Genomic DNA, 20,796 nt, shown 5'->3' with positions numbered 1-20,796 from the left:
CAAGAGCACCGTCACGATCCAATATATGTGTATGTATGTGTGTGTTGTACGCGAACCGTAACGTGCATTGCATATCAACGCATACATACATATAGTATATATACCAGCCGCCTGAGTCACTCGCGGTAATTTTCACTTTCGTTCGACGCTCGCGCGCGAATCATGCTGCGCCGCGCCGATATTATATATATACCAAGAAGCCGCAGAGAAGCATCGACGGAGGAGGAGGAGGAGGAGGAGGTACGACAGAACCGCTGCAGACGAAGGGGGTCGGGCGCAACAACGACAAGCGCCACAACTGCCACCGCTGCCGACGACGACGACGACAATGACGCAGTGCACACACATGTGTTTCGATGTACTACACTCTTTCGAGTGTGTGTAGTAGTAGCAGCAGCAAGTAGTTGGTTCGCTACCCGTTTTTTCGACTCGACAGTCGGAGTCAGTCAGTCTCGCTGCCGAAGTCCGCCCGAAGTGGCCGATCATGACCGATTGTGCGGGTGCTGATCGTTGTCGCGATGGATCGTTGTTCGCCGGTACTCGCGAGTTGCTACAGTTACAACCCCATCGTCCACTCGTTTCAAGCTGCTGCGATTGTGCTTCTGTCGCTTTCTTTTCTCGGTGAGTCTTTGTTGTAAATGTACGAATGTGTATCGTTACTTACCGATATCCGCGCGTGCTACATCCGGTCCATCTCTCTACTCTCGTTTGTTTCTTAAAAGCAAAAAAGTCTGTATATACAAAGAACGGAGCATCGAGACTTTCTAGGATCTTTCGTTTTGTTTATTTTTTTTTCTCCTCTTCGTAAGCCAACTCGCGTGACATGTATTAAATGTAACGACAGCTTGTCAAAAGACGAACATTTGTCAGCGATAGCGATTGCTCGACTCTTTTACACGCACACAAAGATATAGAAACCGAGGCACACGTCGTGTAATACAGCTGCAGAGCTCATTGAGTAGACTCGATGCATACACGCATCGAGGAAATTATCTAAAAGCACAGATTGCTCCGATCGCCTTTACTTTGTATGTATTTTTTATAGGTAAATATTTGAACGGTATCGATCTGTTACATCGAGATATATTATATTGTATATAACGTCAGCGCGTGCCAGGCTATGTACGCAAAGGATCCACGAATATACGGATTTTTGTTCTTATCGCGACGGCAGTTGATGCGTCCGCGTGTCTCATTGAGCTGTGCATCGCGCCATCAATTGTATCGCTCGTTATTATACAGTAATCGTAAACGCGTGTGTATAAGTGAATATTCCGGCACTGCCGCTCGAGTGTTATTTGCGCATCGCGTATATATTTACGCTTCGTTATATACATTATAACCCCGATTGCCTCTTTTCAGACCCGATTCTTTTTTATGTATTTTTTCTGTGCACTCTTTTTTTTTCTCTCTCTCTCTCTCTCTCTCGCACGATGCGAATGTAGGTCAATCAAACTAAACATTGACATGTACTTTTTATTTATTTATTTATTATTTTTGCTCTCTTGTCTTTCTTTACGTATATAAACGTATCTTCGCGAGATGATAAAAAAATGAAGGTAATACGACTCGCATGCGACATAATAACCGAGACGCTTGTCTTTGCGAAGTGTCATCGAATATTATGTTCGTTGCGTAATTACAATTAACCGTATACGTACAAATATTTGATATTTTTTCTTTCCGCAAATTCTTTACGAAAGAAAAAAAATTGCTCGTTATTACCATCTCGCGATTGAAATACCTGCTGCTCGGTTAATCGAGCATAATTGAAATAACAGATCGATGCGATATTGAAATTTTTTAAGCACATAGAAATTTCTCGACCGTTTTATTTTTTATTTTTTCAAACGTTTGTACGGTACGGTCGACGTTCAACAATTTTTAAAATTGTAAACCATGGAAGTCAAGGTGAATAGATGCAATTAGCGTTGAATATTTGATGAGAGAGAGAGAAAAAAAAACAAATGCTCGGTCGGAACAGGTGACGTTTGTCGTGCTTACTTTATAAAATCGATTTGCCATAGAGTCCTTTGGTATAAACGTTTGTTAAGTATATGCCTCGTTATTCGAACTTCACAGGAATCTCATTTCGGTACACAATAGCATCCGCCAAATACTCATCTTTGTTTCCTGCGGCTACTTAATAATACGAATCGCCCGTACTAAGTATCGAGAGAAAAAGAAAAAAGTCAGCTGGCGTTTATATAGAAAAAAAAGCAAGCGAGTGCAAATTTTCGCGCTAATCGCACGACAAAGAGTACACACAAAATCGTACGTATCTCTCAAAATTAAAACCGAATTCTCGTTATCTCTCTCTCTCGAGAAAAGAGAAAAAAAAAGCAGAGTCGATGGCGTATACCGCGGGGCTCTCCGATCATCTCGAAATTGCATAACGATGCTTTTGTCCCGCGCACACGCGGCGCGTCATTATTATTCCGCAGAAAACCACTTGATTCTCTGCATCCGCGTTCGACGATCCACGACGCTATATAACTATACCTATATACGTTATTACAATGCTGTGCGCGGCGCGCGCGAGACGCGAGCGAGACAAAGAGCATATCTTTCGTATGTGTCTCGTGAGCGGCTCGGCTCTCAGCGGCCAACGATCCCCCGCGATCGAGCTGCTGCTGCTGCTCTTGACCTCCGTTCGCATTAATTATACCTATATAGCGGCTTGGCGCGCGATGCGACTCGATCGCGAGCAACGGCCCGCGTATAACATGTATACGAACGCGGATGAATCACACACGGCTCTCTCGTGCGCGCCCAATGTGTATACCGGCGCAATGCAGAAACGAACGCGATACTCCGAATCGACCGCAAAAGAGGCTGCGATGACGAGTCGCTGTATATTTATTACAGTATCTTTAACTTACGTGTTTATATTATACGGCCTATCGTAAAGGGATAAAAAGTCATTGATTCGCGCGCTTACGCAGGAAGCCGCGGTGGACTGGCTGAGTCATCGTCGTATCGAGCAGCTCTGCCGGCTCATCTGCGGGAATGCTACACGAGGCACGACGGCGTACTGGCGCCCTCGCTGCCCCTCAATCTACCCGTCATCCTCGACATCGTCAGGAAGCTCGAGGCATCCTCGTCCTCGAGCACCTCGCTACGGGACATGTCCAACGGCATCTTGGGCAGGTTCAAGTTAGACGGCATCGAACACGTCCGGAGTCACCAGGTGACCGGCGTCGCCGCCGCTGATCGCTACCAGGCACGCGGACCCCAGCGACTGCGTAATCGCGTGCTGCAGGAGCTGCTGCCGCGCGAGGCTCTGCCCCAGGCCGAGCAGCTGCTGACGCGGCCCGAGCGCTGCCTGCTGCACCAGGCCCTGTCCAACAGTCTGTGGAGCAGTCGCGGACCCGGCGAAGAGCGATTCTGCGAGCCCGCCCCGCCAAGAGGACGCCTGGCCGGTAAGTGACATTATTATTATGGTTTTTGTTATTTGAAGAGAAATGAACATGAAATGTTAGCCCGAAATGATCTATATGGAATCCTAAGAGATAAAATACTTGTAATTTTGTAAGCTGTGATTTGCCAACTTTTTTTACTTCAGTGCTGTTGTGAGTGGCCCGCGCGATTGCTGCTTAGCTCTAATATGATTTTACGACGTCTGTGTAAATTATAGGGTCGTGTATCACTGCCTCTTTCGCGCCACTTTTTTTTCGCTCGAACAATAGCAGGCGCCTCCGTGCCTCCTTGTGCCGTCGCAGTTCAGTACACGTTACGACGCCGCAGCGTAAACAGCGAAAGATCGCATCGGCTGCAGTACCTGATTCTTGCGAGAATTAAGTGAAAAATACTTATTTTATTTTAAAAAGCGACAGTGTGTTGAATTTGTGAGTTTATTACGGAGCGATGGGCGAACAAAAGCAATTTTGTTTAAAAATGTTGAAAAATCTGCGAGAACAGGTTAACTGGGAGATGGAAGAGGAGCGACGTGGGTTTTTCCGAAAATTTCTTTCTTTAGTCAGAAATTGGTACGGAGAACTTCCTAACCTCCGGGACGTTTTTAGTCCCGAAGAAATCGAATCGATCCTCGTGGAGAGTATGAGGAACAAAGACGATCCCGACCGCATCGACGACGATTTTTCATTCATCCAGTTTGTAATCGACACAGGCTACAAGGACGAGCCCAAATTGGATAAAGATGGCAAGCCACTGGTGCATCGTAAGACAGCACTGCTTCACGCGGCTACGAATTACTTTTACGTAATCCCTGCTCTTTTCAACATTTACGACAGATTTGACGCGAATTACACGGACGAATCTGATGGATTCACGCACTTTCATGCGGCCTGCTTCGCTGGTGACGACTACGCGGTCGAGCGATTCCTCGAGCTCGGACAAGATCCCAATTGCCTCACCTCAGATACAGGTGAATCGCCGCTACTTATGGCTGTAGAGAATCGAAACGAGAGAGTAGTCGAACTGCTGCTGGAAAATGGCGCCGACCCCAATTTAGCCGCCAAGAACGGCTTAATTCCCTTGCATTTGATTGGTGAAAGTTTCGAGGAAATGGTGGAGCGATTCTTCAAAATCATCGATGAAAGGCATCAGCCGTTGTTGATAAACGCCCAGACCGACTTGGGTGAAACTCCGCTTCACTTTGCTATGGAAAACGGCTCCGGTATGACTGTCGAATTGCTGCTGAGAAGAGGGGCTGATCCAAATTTGGTGAACGAAAAGGGACAGACACCTTTGCACACTATTTTCTGTAGAGACGAAGATGGGGTACACTTTGCGATGACGTTTATCGAGACCAACGACGAATTACATCAGATGGTGAATATCAATGCTCGAGACAAGTCAGGTCAGACTCCACTGCAATTGGCTGTGACGAATCTTCAGCCACTTGCCGCGGAAGTTCTCTTGAGTCGTGGTGCTGACATGTCTTGCATCGTTTTTCCCACTGAGATTAAATTCCCCGATGAATTCGATCTTAGATTCAAGGATAATTGGCTGAATATCAAATTGCGACTGGTATCTGGCGCCTTGGCCGTTGTCGAGTGCCTAGAGAAAAGAGGGTACGAATTGAACCGAAGCAACGCCATGAACATCATGAAATTGTTCGCTGAAAACGGATTGTTCGAGATGCCAGCGAATCTTCAAAAACGTTGGTACGATGACGACAAATTCTCGGAAGAAGCGAAAAACAACATGTTAAATAAAAATCTGTCACTCTACGACGTGGTTCAGTTGAAACCCGAAGAAGTGGAAAAACGACTCACGTGTTCGGACTATTTTGAATTTGCGTGCATCTGTGTTTACACAGATTTACCGGAAGGGACTAAAGAGGCTTGTGCTGTACATCTGAGCGCGATAATGGCCAGAAGATTTTTCCGTGAATGGGCCCTGGAACCTTTGTTGAAGCTGACAAGTTATCAACTGCCTATTCTGTGCTGTGAAATTATTATTAATAAGTTGATGAACAAAGATTTAAGTTCTATTTGCTTTGCGGCTACATCCCAAAATTCTTGATAACTTTTTAATTTGTGTAATCGTGTCTTTTCAGAAAACGAAATAATATTAAACCTTACGAAATAGCTGCATCTTGAAATAAATAATGAATACAAGAACGTTAGCTTTGTTACGTATACTACTATAGAAATTATAATAATGTTTTGTTTTCAAAGTACTAATTTTTTTCTGAAGTTTCATTGCTAAACAACGATTGTTATAATCAAGACAAATAAAACAAAATAAATAAAAAATTGTAATCCAAGCGATGAATTGAATTTATTTGGATTTTAATTTTATTTCTATTTCATTTTTAAAAAATCGTAATGTAGAAGTTTCACGTCTTTCTCGCGTCTGCAGCTACCCTCGTTCAGCCTTGCACATCCATTTTTTATTATTAACATTGTCCGCAGAAATTGGCAGAGCTGCTGGGACAATTAAGAGTGGGCGTGTATAAAAAAATTAAAACGATTTTGAGATTTTTTGAACTGTTTTTAAATAATTTTTGAGAATTCATCATATAATATACACTCGTCAAAGTTAAATGAAGAATCGGACGTGAAGCGACGAAGTTTCTTCTTTACATAGACAATATAAAAAGGTTATCGAGGTTATACTTAATTAAGTACTGCATTGAGTTGAAAAAAATGTCTAGTTTAACGTTAGTTTATTCGATTGTGTATTTTTTTGGTACTTATTTCAGGAGATAATCGAATAAGTTTAGTAAACAGTAGAAAAAAAATTACACATTTTATTTTAAATTAAATAATAGAGTAGTTAATAACAACTTATTCACACACAAAGGCGTAATATACGCAAAAGTGTTCAATATTCATTATTCGATTATTAGCCTTTGTATATCATTAATGTAGTCATCTGGTTTTATCTCGTAATTTGTAATATTTTTAAATTCTTCCGGTTTGAAGCACTTCGTTTGCAATTTTGGACCATAGCAAACTGTGCTCAGACAGTAATTGCCTCGGTCGTCTTGGAAGATTTTATCGAAATTAAACTCCCAATCCTCGCATTTCATATTAGGATCCAGAAACTGCTTGGCTTTTCCGTCCAAACCTATTTTCAACAGGTACTTGTCGCCATCGAATTGCACCAGGTCGTACTTTTTTGCGATGCTAGTCAAAAATCCTTCGCCTCTCGGCAAATTGTAGATAGCTGCTCTTGGATCTATCTTTTTAACGGTACTGACTGAAAACCAGTTGATCTCTTTGTCGCCGAGCTTGAACTGGGTGCATTTCATGACTGTAGCGTTGGTATATCCGCATATTCCGATCAATCCATTGGCCAAGGAGACCTCAGGGAGGAAATCACTTTCGATATGAGTTAAATTTTGTCTTTGACCTGAAAGCGTGAAAAATTTCTTAAGTGTTATAATTTAAACCCCGAAAATTGAACTATTTTCAATGTCAATTACCGTTTGGCTGAACTAAAGCTACAGTCATCATTGGTCTTCGCTTCAATTTGATCCCTTCAACTTCGATAACCAAATAGCCCTTGTCCTTCGACAATGGTACGATAGTTGCTGGGTGGCGCAAGACAGTTGGATAAGTGAGCCACGTATCGAGCTTCGAAGCAACTCCTTCAGCATCGATTGATGTTTTATCCACGCGCGTTTTGGTAGGCGAAATAAGTACGAGATTACCTTCTCCTTTGTCATATGTCAGCTCCCGTCGTATTATCAACCAATTCGGATCATGAAATGAAATGTTGGTCGGTTTGACTTTACAATTGGAAAAATCGACAATGCTGAATTGCAAGTAACTCTCGCTATCAACCCTAATCTCGGCCCAACGCAAGATCGCTCGATGCTTGTCTAGAGATTGGATATCAACAAGATCCTCGGGGATGGCGCCGCCGGACTCGGAGCGCAGCGTGACTTTGCACTCGTCCTGTTTCGGGCTGCCTCCCGACAAATCTGCCTGGACTCGATAAAGAGTGCATTCCTTCTGGACGTCGAAGCCCACTTCGCATGCGCTGTAATAGATGGTGGTATTTTCGATGGAATCTAGACGGAACTCTGCATAATTTTTACCGACGTTGGGTTCGAACGTGAAATTTCGATGGGTACTCGCAGATGAGACCGAACCAAGCAAGACTATGCCGTTTAGAGCCGCGAAAATTTGGCAAAACGTCGCGAGCGTCGACATCGTTATTGATATATTTTATGCTGCTCTTAACTCGTTGCTAGCCAAAACGGCACTGAACTCTTACTTCTTTTTCGACTTGATTTTATATGCGCAAGAAAATTTAGCGGCTATTTAATTGTAAAATAAAATAAAAGTGATTCATGAACGGAACAATTAACATACACGATAGTCGACACGTTTTTCCCCACTTTTGTGAATTTATTATGAAGGGTAGATGATATTTATGACCAATTTTTTGGGATTCAATGAAGTAACTTTTGAAGTATAAACGTCTTTTAATCAATATACATTTACACCGGATCTTCGTAAAAACGAGATTTTTAATGGTGCCTATTTTTTGGGCAAAATATTTTAATCTTAAAAAAAATAGTAATAGAAAATTTTTTGTTGGTAATTTTTTGCTCAAAAAATATCTAACATATAAGATGTCAAAATCTCATTATTCATGTAAACAATAAGCAGTTGAAATTTCAGACCGACCACCACCGTCAAGTGGATTTTTAATTATGATGGGTATTGACAAAAAAACGTGATTTCTAGTGAAACACCTTTCAAGTTCTTAATTACCATGTTGCACCGTGTTACATTCGTACTTGCAAACTTTTATATGAAATAGCAGGCGGTGATTCTTGAAAGAGACAGCAATTTGAAAATTTAAAAAAAAAAACAATTGAACGGTACGGTAATCAAAGCGAAAAAAAATCGTTCACTGTTAATTGCAGGGAATATAAGTGAAAGGAAAGATACGATGTCCGTTGTCCTCCTATCATCGGTTCAAAATCTGCGTATCGTCTACTCAGACGATCTTTTTTCTTGAAATCTTGAATTATTTCAAAATGGACATTTTTTATTGACACGCGTAAAACAACGGTTTACTCGAGGATAAAGTATTCAGGTGAACGATATTGTTTTGACTAGCAAAGTGGACAATCGAGTCGCGTAAAAACCCACTACACGGCCTGCGATCATTTATTCAATTTATTTTCTCTCTTCCGAATGTAAGTATAAACGTGTTGCAATTTCGTTACTTGCATATTATGATAAAAAACGAGTTAACGACTAGCCAACAAAAATTGAATGCAATAAACGAGCGAACGAATTAAATTATGTTAAATATCAAATTTAAAATGTTCACTTAATTTTGCTATTATAAAACTATACTGAAAAAAATGTAATTTCGAGTAAAAGTCATAAAAATTCACCCCGAAGACTATTTTCCATCCATTCGCACGTGCTCGTAATTAATTCATAGCCATGGCTGTGTACTTTGATATCATACGCTTAATTATGATAGCGCTGAGCGCATAATGCAGTCGATCGGCCTATGAGTTGGGTGCCAGCAGCAGCGCCATGCCATGAACCATGCAAGATCGTAGACTCTTCCAGTCCGGACTTGTTATGCCGTCTTTCGCACGCTGCGATTACGATCAGCGTTTTTGAGTGCCGCGCGTATCATGAATCTGTGTTTGTTCACTTCTGCGGGTGTCGCTACTTATACTGCTCAGTTAGTGCCTTTGTAACGTCTTTTTAGCGACGCGCATCTCTGTCTCTTTCGCGCTCTCGTGCCCGTCCGTGCGAGTCGTACAACGTTCGGTCTAACCGTCAAACAGTACTCGCTAAGACGCTGCGTCGTAAACAACAACAACAACATCGTGTCGATTCCACGACTGCAGCGAGTGATTCAGTTGATTCTCATTCTCGTAAAGTAAAAAGTACATTTGATCTTGTAAGCCGCTTTGTGTTGTGCGTGCGTGAGCGTGCCGAAAGAAATCGACATGTCCGACGACGAATCCGCCGAGATGTTCGACAGAATTCGAGATGCCGCGGGCGACAAGGGCATCGAGGCCATGTTCGAGCACATAATGGACCAAATGAGCAAGGTCAACTTGGGAAAATTGAAGAGCATACGCCAAGAGGTTAATTGGGAAATTGAAGAGGAGCGAGTCAAGTTCATCCACGATCTGTACGAGTTGACCGGCGACTGGATGGGCAAGGTGACTGATCTCCGAGCAGCGAAGAACGTCTTTAAAAAGGAAGAAATGGACTGGCTTCTTACGGAGACCGCTATCGGCCGGTACGGAGACGTGCTTCAGAGACATCAGTTCCTCAATTTCGTGATCGCCACCGGCTACAAGGACGAGCCAAAATTCGACGCGTACGGCAAGCCACTGGTGCGTCGCACCACACCGATTCATCACGCAGCTAGACAGGACGACATTCACGCCATGATCCCCTATCTTTTCCAAATATTCGATAAATTCGACGTGAACTACGTCGACGAAGACGGATTCACGCACTACCACGCGGCCTGCCGGTCCGGCTTGAAGGACATCGTCAAGAAATTTCTCGAGCACCGACAGTGTCCCAATTACCTCGTGCCGAAAACGGGCGACTCGCCGCTGCACCTGGCTCTGCTCGGCGGTCACAAGAAGACGGCCGAACTGCTGCTGCGAAACGGCGCCGATCCGAACTCGGCCAACAAGGAGGGCAAGACGCCTCTGCACGTCATCAGCCAGAGCGAGCACGAGGACTCGGCGGAGATGTTCTTCAAGATCACCGACCTGAAGCGCAAACCGGTGGAAGTCGACGCCCGGGACAGGTACGGTCGGGCGCCGCTGCATTACGCACTGCGGGCCGACTCCGAGAAGAAGATCGTCCAGGTGCTGCTGAGCCGAGGGGCCAATCCGAATTTGGCCGACGAGGAGGGCTCGACTCCGCTGCACGTCATCTGCCAGCGGGACGACGACGGCTACCTCAGCGCCAAGACGTTCTTCAAGCTGAACGACGAGAAGTATCGGCCGGTGAAGGTCGACGCCGAGGACAAGCTGGGCCGTACGCCGCTGCAGCTGGCCGTGACGAATCTCCAGCCGATTCTGGTCGACACGTTTCTGCGTCGCTGGGCCAATCTGACTCGCGTCGTTTTTCCCGCCGAGATCAAGTTTCCCGAAGGATTCGCGCCGCGCTACAAGGAGAACTGGCTGAACGTCAGATTTCGACTGGTCGCCGGCGCTCTGGCCTGCGTCGATTGCCTCGAGAAACGCGGCTACGAGTTCGACCGTGGCGTCGCCGCGAACATCATGCGTACGTTCGCCGAGCACGACCTGTTCGAGACGCCGGCGCGACTCGAGGAGCGCTGGTACGACGACGACGACCGATTCGCCAGATGGGCGAAGAATCTCAGCCTGACCGAGGACAAGGAGAACCTGTCGCTGCACGACCTGATTCGTTCGAGGCCCGAGGAGGCCACCAACACGTTCACGTATATGCTCTACTTCAAGCTGGCCTGCTTCGACGATTATCGCGTGCTGCCCGAGCCGATCAGAGAGCTCAGCGCCAAGCGTCTGAGCGAGACGATGGCCAGAGGATTTTTCCGCCGTTGGGGACTGGAATCGCTGATGGAGCTGACGCGCTGTCGGCTGACGATCGACTGCTGCGAGATGATCGTCGACGAGTTGGTGAACAAAGATTTGCATTCCATTTGTTTGGCGGTTTCATCTTAGCCGTTTATTTCAGAAAAATTAATTCATAAAATTTAAAAACTTTAAAGTTTTGTTTGTTCGAAGAATGTTAGTTACTATACGTTTAATAAGTTTAACGTAATGAGTTATTACTGTTACTATCAGTTTAATAAATATAATGTAATAAGTTTTACGTTACTTCTATGTTCAACAATGAAAGATCCAATGAATTAATAAAAATTGAATTCATTAACTTACTTTTGTATGCTTCTTATTGTATTTTATTTGTATATTACTCCCTTCATCACCTACTTATTTCACGTTTAACGAACGCTCGATTATTCAACGATTTTCAGTGAGATCGCTGCACGGCGGAGCCGACTACTCTTCAACGTGCCCGAAGGAGTCCGGCGTCGTGCTCACCCACTACGGCACCGTCGCCCTGGGCTCGGTGATCGCCGCCGTGGCGGCAGCCCTCCAGCCGCAGCAGGTGCGCGCGAGGCTGCTTCAAGATCTGCCCGGGCTCGCCGCCCCGAGCGATCGTCAACGGGCCTGGCAGAGGGACGGCGGCAAGTCGTCGCAGAGCCGCGTCGACAACGTCTGGCTGGCCACCCTGGCCGGCGATCTGGCCGAGATGGTGGTGAATCAGGGACCCGCGGCGAGGGAGCAGATGTATCTCGGGGCGAGCGGCTTCTGGAACAGCACCATAAGGCCGCGGGCCTTCTACGTGCGTCATCGCTACGACAGCTGGGACGCGACGAGGGCCGAGCTGCTCGGCGACGTCGACGGCCTGATCCTGGCCAGGCACATGGAGCAGTGGCCGGCCCACGTCGCCGATGGACTGCGTCTGAGCCAGCTGCTCGACATGTACTACTCGGAGAAGGGAGTTGTCGCTGCCGCTGGTGGTGGCCTCGACAACAGCGCCTCGTCGTCGTCGTCGAGGGTGGCCAGCGCCTGCCGACGCAGCCGGGACTTTCCCTGGGCCGCGCCCAACTCCCTGATCGAGGAGCAGACCTACGCCGCGGCCCAGGTCATCGGCTACCTGGGCGCGGGCGCCACGCCCGTCTCCGAGGAGGCTCTGCAACGTCTGAGCACTCGGGCAGTGGCCACCTTCGACCGTTACGCCAATCAGGGACTGCTCGGCGCGCAGCCCTGTCTGGGTCAGCGAAGGGATCGACCTCGACTCGAACTCCTCGTGGCTTTCGACGGCGCCTTCACGCCCGAGTACACGGCGGAGTTTCTCGCGTGAGTTACAACGCGCGTTAACGACATTCATGTGGTTACGCAATTTATACACCCGACACCTGTGCTCAATAGATTATTTGTTTTTGATTATTTATCAGGTCTTTGATCGACGACTTTGACGTTTCGGCCTACGGATCTCGAATGGGCCTGCTCGACGGCGAAACAGGCCGATGGCTGACGAACGTCACCGCGAGCACGTCCGACGCTCACCAAGCCCTCAACAGACTCTCCAGAATCAATTGTGAGTACATTACATACCCCGCACTTTTTTCAATCTTGCGTCAACCAAGTACTTGATTTTTTGTTTTTTTTCTTCAATTAATCAGGGCCCGACACGGTCGATTTTCCCGCCGTGCTCGGCAGTATCGAGGCTTACCTCGACAAGAACTGGCAGGACAAATCGGGCGCGAGTCACGCGGCGGGCAGCGTCGCCACGGCCGTGGTGCTGCTGGTTCCTCAAGTTCATTTGAACGAGCGACAGTTAGCCCAAGCGCTCGAGAGCGTTAAAAGGCTCAAATCGAAGCATCCAGGTATGAACGCGATTATTCTTTAATCGTGTATTTTCAATCATCGAGTAAAATGGTGCTGAAGTATTTTTATTTTACATTGCAGATACGCAATTTTTGTATTACACCTGCGAGTCCAAGTACGACCAGTTTCGACGTTTTCTACTTACAGATGAGGATCACGTTGTAAAGTCATTGGTCGCCAGTGATATATCGAGACATTTGAGCTCGGGTATTTTATTTTTTAATTTTAGTTGAATCCCGATAAAAGGAAAATCTTACTGATAATGTAAACTCTTTTCAGTGCCGAAAACCCTGAGGCCAACGAGCTGTAGCAGCGAAGCACCGAGCGAAAAATCTTACTTCGAGGACTACATCGATCCCGACGAAACCAATACCTACAGGCTTCATCCGCATTGGCGATACCGGACGAAGCGGCTCACTCTGTCGGTGCAGGGTGTCGGCTACGGCTTGATGAAAGTCTGCTGGTGGAACCAGTGGACCAGCTCGAGCCCGAGGATGAGCCACCGCTGCGACGATCTGTCGCTCTACACCGACTTGACCCTCACCGCCGACGAGGCGAACTTGTGCGACGAGAACGAGGACAAAAAGTGCCCGATCACCTACGTGCAAGTGACGAACGTTTCTTCCACGGTGAAGTGCGTCGAAAAACAGTGCCGGTATCCGGATCAAGTGCGATACCGCGTGCGCGTCGAGACGGACGAGTGCTCGTCCGGCGCTCGCAACGCGTCAGTATTAAAGTTAACGCTGATTCTGCTACTGTTGGTTTCTCTGATTCAATGAGCGTGGACTCTCGATTGTATAGGGATCGAAAAATAGCCTAAAATTTATTACTTATCGAAATACTTATAGTGTACAAAATATTTTTTTATAACAATCTTAGATAGATAAACAATTATACAAAATAAATCGAATCCAAGACATCCAACTAGTAATTATTGAATGCGTACTCGTAGACCAATTTGATGAGGTACTGGAAGTTGCTCGATGCGGCAAGATTGCCGAGCTCTTGCTCCGCCAATATCAAGTCGACTGACGGTAACATTTCTTCAATTTTGTTACCTAGAAAATAATATGAAAACAAATTATTCTTCGTGTAAATGTAATAAAAACTAAAGATAAGAATTATCAAAGTAGAGAAATAGTTAAATTAAATATGACGATTTATTTTATAATTTTTTTCCATGTTTGTACTGACCCATCAAATGCACGAGATCCATAACTTTGAAAAACGTCGTCTCCTGGATCTGCTGTTCGGGATTTTTGCTGACCGTGTCCCATTTATCGCATCTGGCAGCCCGAGCCCATATCCTCGTTTTCAAGGCCATCTTTTCGTCCTCCTGATCGATGTAGTCCAATAAGTCAAGTGCCTTCTTGAAGTCGTACTCGTTGGATATGTGACTCTCGGCGCACGTGTACAGCTGTAAATTATCATACATCGATGCAGAGTTAATAAATCAGGTGTTAAGCGGGCGCGAGGCTATTTAATTCAAGTATATTAATAGCGCATACATTGATCAATTCCGAAGGCGAGAGCACTCGCAGCTTTTCCACGTCGTAGCCGTAAATCTCCAGAACGCTAATGGGCACGTCCTCTTGGTGCGCTATGAGATTTAACTCGTAATTCATTGTATTCACGTTCATTTGGATTTTAGCTTCTGGATCATCGGAAGCCAAGGCTGCCAATTTTGCGAGCGATAGCATTGTCTACAAAGAAGATTATTTCATTGAAAAATTGTACATCTGGATTAGAAAATTAATGTTTAGCTTACCTTTTTACGAGTGACAAGTTCAGTTTCTTCATCGGCTAACTTTTGCAAAGTCTTGGCCGCTGATTGGTAATCGTCAGATAGAGCCGATTGTACCCAAGATAAGATTGGATGTTGCAGTAGTTTTTCTTGTAGTTCTTGAGCACCGCCGCGACGACACCTTTCAACTAACTGACCCTGTCTTCCATCTTTCACATACCTAGAGATTTACGAAGATATAATAAAATAAATATTTTAATATGAAATACAACAGTTTTTGATTTTTACCATGAAAAGAGGAATCCTGCAAAATCTTGTGCCGCGAAACGTTCCATATAGCTGTCCAATCGATGCTTGTTGTTTGTCAATTCACATATCTGAATCAAGGAGCCAAAGTCGCAATATTTTTCAGCCAACATTGCTGCATTTTCATATTGTCCTTCTTTGACTGTTAAAAAGTGTTGCCTAGTTAATTTACAGTTTTAATATGTATGTGTAATATTTAGACTTGACTTACTGAGGGGTTGGATTAAACTTGATCTTTCAGACTCATATTGTTTCAAAAGAATATCGAACTTTTCAGTGCCTCTGATACTTTCTAAATGACATTTTTTTCCGTCTAAAATGAGATCGATCAAGCCAACTAGCTGTTCAAACAATTCATTTCTAGCACTTGGGTCAGTTGTATTAGTTACACCGTGTTGAATTGTCAAGCTTTGCTGAAAATTAAAGTAGTCATTTAATAAATATGTCTATTTTACTTTAGATTTTATATTATTTTATTTTATTGAATGAAAAAGTTTACCATAGTATTAAGGCAATTTTTCAAGCCGTATTTTCCAGTGGATGCAGTCCAAGGAAGATATTCCGTAATTGAAGAAGTTTTTGGTGGTACGTATTTTTCTGCGTTATATTGTCGGTATTTAACAACCTCGTGTAAAACTCCCTATGAAAAAATCAAAGTGATTAATTTATTTTGTTAAATAAAAGTTTCAAGTATTTTTAAACATATAGAACGTACCAATAAAATTGAATTGACTTGAAGAATATATTGTGATAATTGTTGAGTAGGCCTTTCTGAGTGGGCTTGATCGACAGCCAATTGAACAAGATTAGGTAAAAATAATGAAACTTCGCTGACTTCTCTGTAAAAAATGTCATTGGGGCTAAGATCTTCAGACACAAATGATTCAGGTGGCAACGTCTTCTCAATAGCTGCATCTATTATCTCGGTATAGCTATGAAAAATTTAATTTTAAATAAAAAAATTAATTTTATGTAAGCGTAAAAGTGCTGTTATATTTAAGTAATGCGTACCGTTGTTGAAAACCGTAAATCGAGAGCATGGCTATGACTTTTTCGGCAAATTCACTAAGAACGTGTGACGTAGACATAATCACACCTCTATAAGATACAGCACAAAACTAAAATTTAAAGAAGAATGTTAAATACGTTTATTTTGTAGTACTCTTTATTAATAAAAAATGTCTTACTCTGCTCCATAAATTATGCTCTTTTAAGAACATGATGAAAAGCTCAATCGACTTTTGTTTTCCTTCAAGTTGATGAGGAATTTGCATAGCTAAAACTGCATTCAATGTAAAATCTAAAACGCAATTAATGATTTTAAAATCTGAGAATCGAATGCTTAGGTCATTTCACATCAAAAGTAAAAAGTACTTACTCAAATCTCTATGATTCTCCCATCTGGGATCATTAGCAGGATAATCGTCAATTAAATTTTTGGCTACTTTTAAAACTAAGGTATCAAGAGGTGCATCAATATCCATTACAGGCTCCTCTTGCATGGGGAAAAGTTCTGATAAAATATCGTCACACTGCTCCTGTGAAATTAAAAAAGTTAATATGGTACAATGTGTTGCAAATTAATGTAATTTTGAATTTTATTACATACCTTGTTGTTACGGACGCTCAACAGAAACGCTGCTTGTAGCTGTTTTCCACCATCTGTACAATACAGCATTTCATTGATTTCTTCATTGCTAATAAGAGTGACAAATTGTTCAGGCAGTATTGACATGTTACTAGTACCATTCAAGTCTACACTGGCATTTACATCTGCGTAACTCCTACAACATCATGCAATTTTATTTAGTTAATCATGTTTTACGTATCACGTGAAATATAGAGAAAAAGTCAAAACTTACTGATTGAAATCTTGATTTGAAAAATCTGTTGGACTAATTGTTATGAGTCCATGATTTTTGGTAAAAAGTACAGGTGTACCGGAGCAAAGAGCTCCACCAAGAACACTATCATCACCTCTAATAAGATCAATTTTTTCTTGTTCATATTCTGATAAATCTGTAAAATTGTATCAATTATGTAACAAAATTTATTAATAGTATATCTTTAAATCAAGTTTCATACTTACTGCTTACAACATGAACATTGTGTTTATTGTACACAATAATTTCCCAACCAGAAATGATGAATCGATAGGAATGAATTGTAGATTCAATATCATCGCCATAGTATATTGAACCTACTTTTACAGGGACAAACCATTTGAAAGAATTTGTCAGAGTGGTACCGTTTAAAGGTAATAAACCAAGTGCAAAATGTACTTGTGGAGAAATATCAGCACAGCAGGCGGCTACCAAAACAACAAGCCCTTCTTCAATAGGTTGCATATCAATTATCCAAGTCATCAAATTTTGAGGATTACAGGCACCTGATTCTTGCTGTTATTAAATCGTTCATTAGTTTAAATAGAGTAGGTACAAAATAATAATGATATCATTAGAAAAATATTTAATGAATTTTTACCCAAGAGCGTCTTTGGAAAGATTGCGTCAGTGTATGACTAATATCTTCATCAAATTCCATTTTCTCTTGTTCACCGTGTGGAAAAGACCAATACTGCAGAGAATTACCAGCAAGAATTAATATTCTTGAGCCTCTTTCATTTGTTCCAGAACACACCACTTTAATAAGTTTCTGTGAAATACATTGCAAGTATAAGTTTGCTTGTAATGCTTATAATCTTTAAATATAAGTGAAAACTATTTATATTATCTTACGGTTTCTTGGACTGGTGACTGAGGAATTGCTCCAAAGAAGAGCGACGACATTCTTCTTCCAATACCTCCCAACCATCCTTTGCTCGTTCTGAGAACCCTGCAATTAATGGTTCCCTTGCCACCCGAATGGTGCGGCTGCAACAAAGCTACTGTACAAGTTGTCGTTGCCAGTATGCAGCCGTGACCGGGTATGTGCGTCAGACAGTCGACCTCTTGTCCGGCCAGTTCGGCGCTTGTCTCCACGGACATCTCCTCGGTGGCGATGCTGGCCCAGTAGCGAACGATGCCCTCCGGCGAGACGGCCATGCAACTAGGCACCTGTTGGCCCGGACTCATCCAGACGGCGATGCACTCGGCCTTGTGGGCCAGATCGCTCTGCGGCAGCAGCAGCTCTCTACACTGGGTCTTGAAGGTGCGCCTCTGCTTGGGATCGTGTATGGTGGTCTTGCACTGCCAGACGAGGAGTCGTCGGCCGCAAACGAGCCAGGCCCAGCCGTCGTGCGACACGCTGACGCTGACGGCCACGTTGCGCTCGACGAAGGTCAGTGCCTCCGTCACGAGGACCGGCAGCGTCGAGCCGAAGTGCTCGACCAGGTGGTTCGCCGTCTTGCATATTATCTGCACCGACTGGTTGGATCTGCCGGAGACGCTGATTCCGCTGTAAGGCCGCGAGACGAATTCGTCGATGAGTCGATTGAAATGTCAATAGCGCAGTAATTGCGAGGAGGGAAATGTCATTCTATCTAAAATACTTACGATGCGCCTTTTTTCAACGATTGTACCAGCGACAGTCGGCGTCTGCTGGGCGAATTCACGCTTTTGTTCATAAAATTGCCAATGCTCGATCGGTCCATGCTTCGGCAGTCATATATGCGTAAAATTTACTCGAAAAATGTTTGGCGTTCTATCGCGAGATGTTTCTCACATAAAAGTCACAGATACGAGTAAAAAGCCGAGAAGCTGATATAAAACAACACTTGTCCAACGACAACAACAACAACACACTGAGTAGTATAGCACAGCACGAGTCAACACCGCGAAGGATACATTCGAGTCGTCGTCAGCCGGCGGCGTGATTGACTACATACAACATAAGAAAGGTTAGAATCGACGCGCGAAATGCCGCCGCCGCACAGATGCTGCCGGTATAGTAACTGCTGACGGGGATTGGGGGACTTTTAAATTTTATCATCATCATCATCATAATAATCGTAAACTCGTGTTGCTGGCTCGCGCCAATTCGCCGAATGACAGTTGAGGTCGCGCGCGCTGCGCTAATAACCGTCGCGCGACGCGCATGCCCGCGTTCGAAGCCAGCGAATATTCTTTCAATTCAAACAACGAAAAAGCTATATGTAGGTATAACTGCACACAAAACTAGTTCAAAGTTCGAGGCAGGATGTGTGTGTTACGTGTGTCGGTACGGTATTAATATGCACGTGCGCATCGATACCTGTAAAGTTTTCTCGCGAAAGTTAGTATACACACACGGTAGTATGTGTGTGTTCCGAGTGCTGCACAAAGTGAATGTATGTGAGTGTATGTGTGTGTGCTTAAAAGCATCGAGAGGATCGGCGCTGGTAAGTACATAATCCTATATCCTGTGGTACTACACATTTAATACCTTAAACTACATATATATGCGCGCACATCCTTTGTCGAGGTCGCGCATTGCTTATCGCTATACATACATAATACGTGAAAATAGTTGGTTCAAGTAGTAAAGCAGTGGTATTGGTATAGTAACTGCATAGGCGAATTGTTTTGGCGCGCGATCGGCGAGTTTACCCGATTGCCGTTATATTGGTATCACAGCATTGCGCCCGCAGTGGCAGGGATGATAAACGAAGCAAGTTTGCTGCAACCATTGTACAGGCAGGGCAATTTTCGAGAACGAATATTGGAGCGTTATGTATAATCGTGTGGCCATGCGAGGTCGCCTCGTCGCGACAATGATCGCGAATAATTAAACGACTCCGACTTTTCCAACGTTATGATATAAAGTTGACGGAGCTCTCTCGACGTTGACGCACTTTATGCTTGTACTATACTACTGCCGTATAAAATACGAAAGCTCATACACTCGACAGTCGGTTACAAAAGACAAGAGAGACAGGCGGTTTGACAAAAAGCAAAAGCAAAAAAAAATGGAAAAAAATAGTAGCAGTAGCGTAAAATAGGCCAGAGAGAGAGACAGAGCCGTACCTATACGTTCGCGTAGATGCGGCTGTTATAAAGCTAGCTTCAACTGTCGCGTCGCGTCGAGTAGAGCTGCTGCATACACTGCCGCTGACATATGCAGCGAGAAACTTTTCAAAAGGCAGCTTCTCTATATAGGTACGGGTGGTGCACGTGTCTCGTGCTGCGAGTGTATACGTCATGTGTGTGTGTGTGTGTGTGTGTGTGTGTGTGTGTGTGTGTGTGTGTGTGCGCTAGAAACACTCAAAGTTCGAACTCGACGTCGCATCGCATCGCATATCGCGGACTACTTGAAATCGTTAACAATGAATACGTAAATAGAAGTTGATGTCTATTGAGATAGGATGCGCGTGTAAAAGCCAGCCAGAAATCGAATCAACTCCGCAGCATCGGTGCGTTTTATTATACATTATTAATTGTCCATAATTCGTCGATTCGAAGCACGAGTGGATAGGATGATAAAGCGAGTATATATAGCGGGAGTGATATTATTAAGCAGACGCTAATGTATTTGTGGCGCGTAGTTATACACCAACCCCCGCGCGCGCAGTTGCTGCCCCCCGGCTGAAAGATAGAGGCTGAATTTTTCATAACGTTGCATTATCTCCGCTCTCTTTCACTCGTGCCCCCCTTCCGCAACACTCCCCGACGAGCGAGGGAGGTGCATGAATTATTCAACTATGCCTTTCCTCGGCTCCTCTTTTATTAATCGTTCGCGCGCCTCTGATACATAGGAGGACGTATATGATATATATCGAGCAGTTGACGAATAAATTTCCACATTATATAGTCGATTCGAGCGAGCGGGGCCACACGCGGCCTCGAATTTGTTTTTGCACACACACACATCCTTCAGGCGCGCGAGCCTCGTGTGTATTTTTCGCTTCCGATCCCCGCCTCGCCGCGGTAGCCGATCGTGAGTAAAAGTCCAAGAGCTTCGAAAA

The 20,796-nt window shown here is 44.3% G+C and overlaps 2 protein-coding genes across 2 annotated transcripts; one reads left to right on the top strand and one right to left on the bottom strand.

The window, feature by feature from the left end:
• Positions 1–410: 410 nt before the first annotated feature.
• Positions 411–13,659, top strand: LOC106654270. The gene is made up of 7 exons (XM_014374063.2): positions 411–621; positions 2,946–3,422; positions 11,446–12,334; positions 12,433–12,575; positions 12,661–12,864; positions 12,947–13,072; positions 13,145–13,659. Exons 1-7 carry the CDS (start codon positions 519–521, stop codon positions 13,642–13,644), a joined length of 2,442 nt encoding a protein of 813 aa, XP_014229549.1. The 5' UTR covers positions 411–518; the 3' UTR covers positions 13,645–13,659.
• Positions 13,660–13,663: 4 nt separating this feature from the next.
• Positions 13,664–18,797, bottom strand: LOC106654325 (nuclear pore complex protein Nup133). Its single transcript, XM_014374130.2, has 17 exons — positions 18,410–18,797; positions 17,654–18,311; positions 17,400–17,570; positions 17,005–17,314; positions 16,778–16,934; positions 16,525–16,699; positions 16,294–16,453; positions 16,103–16,215; positions 15,927–16,033; positions 15,631–15,847; positions 15,415–15,555; positions 15,127–15,328; positions 14,898–15,057; positions 14,634–14,829; positions 14,374–14,568; positions 14,060–14,282; positions 13,664–13,923 (listed from the first exon to the last, which is right to left on the bottom strand). The coding sequence occupies exons 1-17, from the start codon at positions 18,505–18,507 to the stop codon at positions 13,790–13,792; spliced, it is 3,417 nt and encodes a 1,138-aa protein (XP_014229616.1). The 5' UTR covers positions 18,508–18,797; the 3' UTR covers positions 13,664–13,789.
• Positions 18,798–20,796: the final 1,999 nt, after the last annotated feature.

Source organism: Trichogramma pretiosum, unplaced genomic scaffold, assembly GCF_000599845.2.
Source record: "Trichogramma pretiosum strain Unisexual culture from Peru unplaced genomic scaffold, Tpre_2.0 scaffold54, whole genome shotgun sequence".
Classification (NCBI taxonomy): Eukaryota; Metazoa; Arthropoda; class Insecta; order Hymenoptera; family Trichogrammatidae; genus Trichogramma; species Trichogramma pretiosum.
This window is presented reverse-complemented; position numbering and strand designations above follow the sequence as displayed.